We start from the raw sequence: 7,356 nt of genomic DNA, 5'->3' as shown, positions 1-7,356 counted from the left end.
AGTTTAAATTTGTTCAAGCATCATTTTGACCCTGTAAGATACGATCCGAGCATCATTCCAAATTGTGGAGAAGAGGGTCATGTAGCTATAAAAATTGAAATGGCTTTGCGAGATATTGTAGAAATTGATGAAAAACAGCAGTTGATCCGTCTGAAATTATGGATTCGGTTAGGATGGAAGGATTGCCTCGATATATACTTTTTCTTGATTGCTTGGATAAAATTTTTGCTGAAATTGCTATTTCTAGCTAAAATTTGATATTGAACTATAAAAAGTTAATAAACAAATTTATAAACTTTACCTTTTTGTTTTTTAACCGAAACCGAAGTTTGACAGAATAGATTAGAGCAAAACAAGAAATGATAAAGTAGTAAATGTTATTGTTTATGTTATTGCAAATGTATATTGCATAGAATATACTACACTTATCCTGTGCAAATCTTATGTGTAAATATTTATGTACATATTTTGTATACCTATGTGACGTATTGTTCAAATAAAACATGAAAACATGAATCATTAAGCTTATATAAGTAGTCTAATTAATTCTAGGATAACGAGCGCTAAATTCAAGGCAATTTTTCCTACCAGATATGTGCCCGTTATGTTTACTTAACTAGTGTTTTGTTTCTGGCTTTATTTTAATATTACAGTTTGGACACACAGAAAATTCAAAGGTTCATTTTTAAATTCCTTAAATACAGGTAAGAGTCTGTATCATATGATACATTTCGTCTTCATTTACCTTCGTTTACAAATTGCTCTTTGAAAACTTAGAATTTTATCTTAAAAAAAAAAAAATAGTAAAATTGTAACGTGCATGTTCAAAATTCTCCGTAATAATTCATTTCTTTCGTATTTAGAAAGTTGTTTTCTAAAAACAATGATATCGACTCCTGTGTAAAAAAAAAAAAAAAGACACTTGTAGAATAATGACCGGAAGTGGGGGTCAGTTTTCGACGCCAAAATTGACCTCCTTTCTTTAGACAAATGTGAATATTATTTAGAAAAGAACGCTAGGGGGTCACCATTTTCTAAAAAAAAAAATGTTCGTGACTTAAATTGTAGTTTTAAGGGGAAAAAAATTAAATCCATCATATTCCACATTTTACACTACAAAATATTAACTTGATATTTACCATAATATATAAATAATAATAATACTGAAGATATTGTGTTTGAAACTGATTTCATTTTATACTTCACAATCAGTCAACAGGAACGGGGGTTTAAATTCTTAACTCATTTAGAAAAAGAAGTACGAAAAAAACGTGATACACATCTGCATGTATTCAGATGCCTACATTCTAATTAGTGTAAGAATTAATTGCGTCCTATGACAAGGACATTTTGCTGTACATAACAAAGATGTATTTAATTCAGAAATTCAAGTTCTTTTTCAGGAGATAAAGTTTCAGTGCACCAGGTAAATTGATATTCGATCTCTTCAGTTGCTAGAAATATCATTTTTATTACGTAACCTCATAAAAATTTACACTCTGTTTCTCTAATTCTTTTTTTTTTTTTGTGCACTTAAAACATTTTGCGAGGATAGGGCTATACCTATCTATAAAAAAAGTTTGTTGATTTTAAAATAATTTAATCAAGTATGATTGTCACGTTCAACAAAACTGGCATATCTATGCATTGTTTATGTATAATTTGAATTTTCATTCTTAGATATAATTTAATTTTAGTCAGGTCCGTCATATTTCATCGACCATGATAAAAAGCCTGATAATTCTGGTTCTGGTTTCGTCAGTACAAGGTAAAGTGATTACTTTTGTTTTCCTTGATTAACGCGTATAAATTCATCACAAAATCAGAAGAGACGAAAGAATCCTTCGGCAGTGTGTCAGAATTTCATTTTCATACCGCTTTATTTTTGTTGACAATGCTCTAGGATAAAGTCATAAAATTTACTACATGAAATTAACTTCAAGGAGGGATTCTTCTCATAAGAACACTTATTTCTTATATTCAAAAATCAATGAAATTTTCACAGAATCAAGAAGACAATATCACTAAGTGATGGTATCAGATTAAATTTGACCGTTTTATATTAGAGGCAAGGTCAGGTCAAGGTCAGTACCTTTTCCCTGGACATTAAGAATAAAAAAAATACTGTTGCCAATCATGCGGTGCCTACTTCTATTTCAATAAATTAAATGTTTTTCTTTTTGCATAAAGAGATATTACCATATAGGGCCTATAAGATGATATAACCAAATTGACATAAATAATTTAACTAAAATGGATATTGGCTAATCCGAATTTTCTCTATTTTTCTTAAAATTTTAAGATATTTTAGTTATTTTTATATGCTTCCTATATTTAAATTTTTCTTATTTTCACATATGGTAAAGTTGTCACATAAAGATACAAAATGATATAAAAACAAAAAGTTTTGACCATTAGATAAGAGAGAAAAAACACTTTTTACGGATTTTGGGCTCAAATCTGAACTTAGATTGGAAACTTTTAAAAGCTAACAAAATTGTAGTTTGTTTGGAAAATCATATTTATTCGATATATTTTAAAACTTTAGTCCCTTATTATTAATTTAACTTACATTTAAAAAATTTTTCCAAGTCTTTGATTGTGTAAAAATTATAACTAAATTCATTGTTCTATAATTATTTTGAGAGGCAGAAAAGAAGATATTTTCATACGCCGCCATTCCGCCAAAATATAGTCCCTGCTAAATTTCAAACTCAGTTTTCTATTTCTATTTAAAGTTGTACAATTGTGATGAGGAAAGAAAAATATGATCTTTTAAATCTCTTACATCTAAATATATAAAACATATAAGCAAATATAATTTGAATATTTCATCTAGTCAGAAACCAGACAAGAATCCCTCCTTAATTGAGTTAAATGCTTAGTAAATTATGATATAGATGTAAAACCTCAAATTCAATACAGAAAACAACGGATTTTGCAGATAATACAGCATTAACTCTGCAAAATATCAAAGCTTTTTGTACTATTTTGTCCTTCGTTTGTATATCAAATATCCTTCCGCTTTAACAGGATTCTTATTTTCCGAACCAAAGGAAGTTTGTTATACAAGGATCGGATGTTTCAGTAATGCATCGCCATTTGATAACACCAAGGGGACGCTACCCGATTCCCCGGAAAAGATTCAGCCAACCTTTATGCTCTACACTAGAAAAAACAAAAACACTGCCCAGATCCAAAACCCGTACGATTCAGACACCATTTCTGAGTCCAATTTTGCAGCAAGTCGACCGACAGTTTTTATCACGCATGGGTTTAGGGATACTGCCAAGACTGGATGGCCTGTAACAATGAAAGATGCTTTTCTCAAAAAGGTCACCTATCACATGTATGAAGCACGGGTGTAAAATTTCATATATTAATTTCTAGGGCTGGGTATCGGTTGGAAATTTCGTATTGCGATATATTACGATATTTGGAACTGCATTGCGATATGTATTTCAATATTTTTGATAACAGTTAAAGTACCCATTCCTTATTTTATTAAGCTCCATTTATAAGCAAAGTGTAATAAAACTTTTATAAATACGTATTAACAAAAGAGTTCTATTTGATTTCACTACATTTGGCAACGAAATGCAACCATATAACAGAGACCTTTACCTTTTGGTACTGTTGGGCTTGAATGAAAACGTTTCTGACATCTTAAATTTTATATTTTACTTCATAAATCTAAAGCCCAATCATTTTGCTGGTATATCGGTTCTGGAAAAACGTATCGCAATACGATATTCTTTGTAAACGAATCGCAATATACCGAAATATCGATATTATTGCGCAGCCCTATTAATTTCTTTAAAGCTTTTTCAATGCACGTACTGTAATAGTGACATCTGACTTGCGTGTCTCTTCTTATTGTTTTGTTGCTTGAACTGGTTGGAACCTTATATCAGAGACTAATTGTGTTCATTTTGCTTCATTTTCAGGGTGACATGAACGTGATACTTGTTGACTGGTCCAAGGGTACTAAAGGTGTCCGTTACATGAAATCCGCGGCTAACACAAGAGTGGTGGGAGCTACTATAGGTAATATGGTGGAATCTCTAAAAGACATAACGAACGCAAGGCTCAACCAGGTTCACTTAGTTGGGCACAGTCTTGGAGCCCAGATTATGGGTTACGCCGGGGACTGGACAAGTACGAATCTTAGGATCGGAAGAGTCGGTAGAATAACTGGTAAGAAATGTTCTCTTTCCCCAATTCTAAAATTTCATCAAAAAAGTAGTAATTAAACTAGGTCCCCTTTTCGACCAAAATTAGCAAAATGTTTTGCATATTTAGTTTTAGATAATTTTTCCTACCAAATCCAAAACATTAATAAAACTTTAGATTTGTATTAAATATCTGAATCGTTATGGCAAGATTATCCAACATATGTTTGATCTATGAAATATGGAGATAAAGAACAGTAATCAAACTCAAAATACAAAACGGGAGCAGTGCAAACACGGACCTCTAAAAAACATCAGAGTTGGGATCAGGTACGATGGAGGAGTAAGCATCCCCTGTCGACCGGTCACACCCACCGTGTGCTCTTTTGTCATGATCGGGCAAATGGAAAAATCCGTAGACAATTCAGTGTTTCAATAGTGGCCTAACAATTAGTATGAAAACGTCGGTCAGTATTCGACTTAATGATAGATTGTATTTCCTGATACTTGTATCGAACATAAAATGATGACTTTAAGCGAGACTGTTGATATTCTTGTCTCATCAACTTGTTTGTCAATAGCTTGCCTCGTTTTAGAAATTGTAAGTACGTGGAGCATATCGTATGAACTGGGAGATAAAAATCCCATGTGCAGGTGATAAAGGTATATTGCTACATAAGTAAGAGAAGTTGACGATAGAAAAGTTGAAATAAAACGTTTATCATAAAGTTTTATTGTTAGATTACCATTAACGTCTTTTTCTAGTAACATACAATGTATCCAAATATGAAACAGATATATCAGACTCTGTGGTATCTTTTATTTCAAGTTTACTGGGATATATCGAGTGGACAAAATGGAATTAACTATTGTTAATTGATAATACGTCGTCGATACATCTAAATGTCGAGTTGAAGGCCACAGCAAGTGTCTTCTTCTCATGTTTAAGTTTTTGAATAAATTCTGCTTCATATGAATAGATGGTTTTCCATCGAGGTTTTTTAAGCAAGAGTTATTTCTCTATGGCCGCCATATTGTAGGTCAATATCCCCAGATCCCTTCATTATTCAACCAAGTTCAATTTGTTATACTGGGCACTGAGATGAAGATTACACTGTTTTTCTTATGAACATATGTTTGTTAAAGGTTCTTTTAATTCATAATTTCAATATTGTAAATATTTTTCCCACATATTTCTGGCATGCATGTTTAAAATTGGTTGCTCAAAGACGAAAATTCACTACTTTGACCTACAAGATGGCGGCCAGGGGAAAAACTCCGAGGCAAAATACGTCATAGGAAAACTATATATACAAAAAAGATATACTAATAAGGGGTGCAACGTACCCATGGGAATTCAGACAGGTTGTTTGGAGACTTGATCTCCAAAAACAACATAAATATTGTCAATCAGAAACTCAAGCATCTTTTTGATATCAACTTCTGAGTACTTGTGTGTACATTCAGAATTTTTTTTAACAAAATAATTTTGCAAATGACCAATGCCAAGAAAAATTTACGAGTTCCATTTTTTATTGAAAAAGCAGCTGTCTATGATGTCAAAAAGCCTGGACTTTAATTTATCGTGTTGAAAAGTTGTACGTTTTATTGTTATTGATTTTGGTAAAATTTTGTATTTTGTATCTACATCCATATTATATAATAACATCTTTTGTTTTGATTTGTCCTTTTAGGTCTAGATCCAGCTGGATTATATTTTGAAAGATTTGACAACAAAGTGAAACTAGATCCATCTGATGCAATCTTTGTTGACATCATTCACACGAATGCAGCATCTCTTTTAAAAATTGGTACACTTTTCTTAAAAATTATCACGACAAATTTATTAACCGAAATTTATCTTTTTCATACAATAATTACTGCTGAACTGATGATTAAATTATCTATTTTCAGGGTTTGGAATCAGGACACGCAATGGACATGTTGACTTCTATCCAAATGGGGGTAAAAACCAACCAGGGTGCAAAGTGGTTCAGGGAGGATGCAGTCATATGAGGGCTATTGCCTACTTCACTGAGTCTATCAACTCCTCTTGTCAATTTAAGGCCTTCAAGTGTACGGACTACAAGGCATTCTTGGATGGAAAATGCACATCATGTAACAACGGCTGTAACAGAATGGGTTACCATGCCAACAAGAATGTACAAGGGAAATTTTATCTGCAAACAAACTCTAACAGTCCTTTCTGTAAAACTCAGTGATACTATTCCATATTCAAACTATAGAATATTTAACTGCCGTTGGTGGTAAATATGACCCTGTTTACTTTATTTAAACCATAAACTCAAAATTTGTCCGGTGCCGGTTCTTTATCTGTTGACAATTTTTAGACGTCTTCAAAATCACTGGCTCAGTAAAACTAATCTTGTGGACTTCAGGATGTTCAAATGAAGAGTCGAGTCCCCTTTATTGGAATATAAGAATTTAGAGAAATTTTATGCAGTCAGCGAAATAAATTAACTTAACACAACTGCATAAGAAAAATATTATGAGAAATGCAATTAGTTTGTAGTGTCTGTGTCAATCCAAGATTGTTCAAATTATGATTTCTTGTGTCAAGGTGGGGCCAAAATAGAAAATTTACCTAGATATATGGAGGTAAAATTAAAAAAGGATCACCCTATAAAGCAGTAAGTCTTAAGGAGGGATTCTTGTTTGGTTTCTGATTAGACGAAATATTCCAAGTATATTTGCTTGTATGTCTTAGATACTTAGCTGTAATGTATTAAAAAGATAATATTTTTCTTTATTCATCATAATTGTACAATTTTAAATAGAAATGGTAAACTGAGTTTGAAATCCAGCAGGGACTACATTTTTGGCGGAACTGCGGCGTATGAAAATATCTCCTTTTCTGCCTATCAAAATCACTTAGAGAACAATACATTTAGTTAATTTTTTTTAAACAATCAAAGACTTAAAGAAATTTTGAAATGTAACTAAAATTAATAATAATGCCCTAAAGTTTTAAAACATAGCAAATAATAATGATTTTCTAAACAAACTACAATCTTGTTAGCTTTTGAAAGCTTCCAACCTAAAAACAGATTTGAGCAAAAAATCAGTAAAAACAGTAAAAAAGTGTTTTTTCTCTGTTACTTAACGGTCAAATTTTTTTTGTTTTTGTATCATTTTGTATATTTATATGATTACTTCACCATAT

General features: G+C 31.6%; 1 protein-coding gene across 3 annotated transcripts; it reads left to right on the top strand.

The window, feature by feature from the left end:
* Nucleotides 1–615: 615 nt before the first annotated feature.
* LOC133205464 (inactive pancreatic lipase-related protein 1-like) lies at nucleotides 616–6,942 on the top strand. Of its 3 annotated transcripts, XM_061341284.1 has the most exons (7): nucleotides 621–704; nucleotides 1,404–1,426; nucleotides 1,698–1,768; nucleotides 3,034–3,335; nucleotides 3,948–4,197; nucleotides 5,867–5,983; nucleotides 6,087–6,942. In XM_061341284.1, exons 3-7 carry the CDS (start codon nucleotides 1,723–1,725, stop codon nucleotides 6,392–6,394), a joined length of 1,023 nt encoding a protein of 340 aa, XP_061197268.1. In that variant the 5' UTR covers nucleotides 621–704; nucleotides 1,404–1,426; nucleotides 1,698–1,722; the 3' UTR covers nucleotides 6,395–6,942. The 3 variants fall into 3 exon arrangements, with proteins under 3 accessions (XP_061197270.1, XP_061197268.1, XP_061197269.1); XM_061341286.1 differs by lacking the exon at nucleotides 1,404–1,426 and having other exon boundaries at nucleotides 616–704; XM_061341285.1 differs by lacking the exon at nucleotides 621–704 and having other exon boundaries at nucleotides 1,342–1,426.
* The last annotated feature ends 414 nt before the right edge of the window (nucleotides 6,943–7,356 follow it).

This window comes from Saccostrea echinata, unplaced genomic scaffold, assembly GCF_033153115.1.
Source record: "Saccostrea echinata isolate AGI-Se365-2 ecotype Australia unplaced genomic scaffold, CSIRO_AGI_Sech_v1 ptg000054l, whole genome shotgun sequence".
Lineage (NCBI taxonomy): Eukaryota > Metazoa > Mollusca > Bivalvia > Ostreida > Ostreidae > Saccostrea > Saccostrea echinata.
This window is presented reverse-complemented; position numbering and strand designations above follow the sequence as displayed.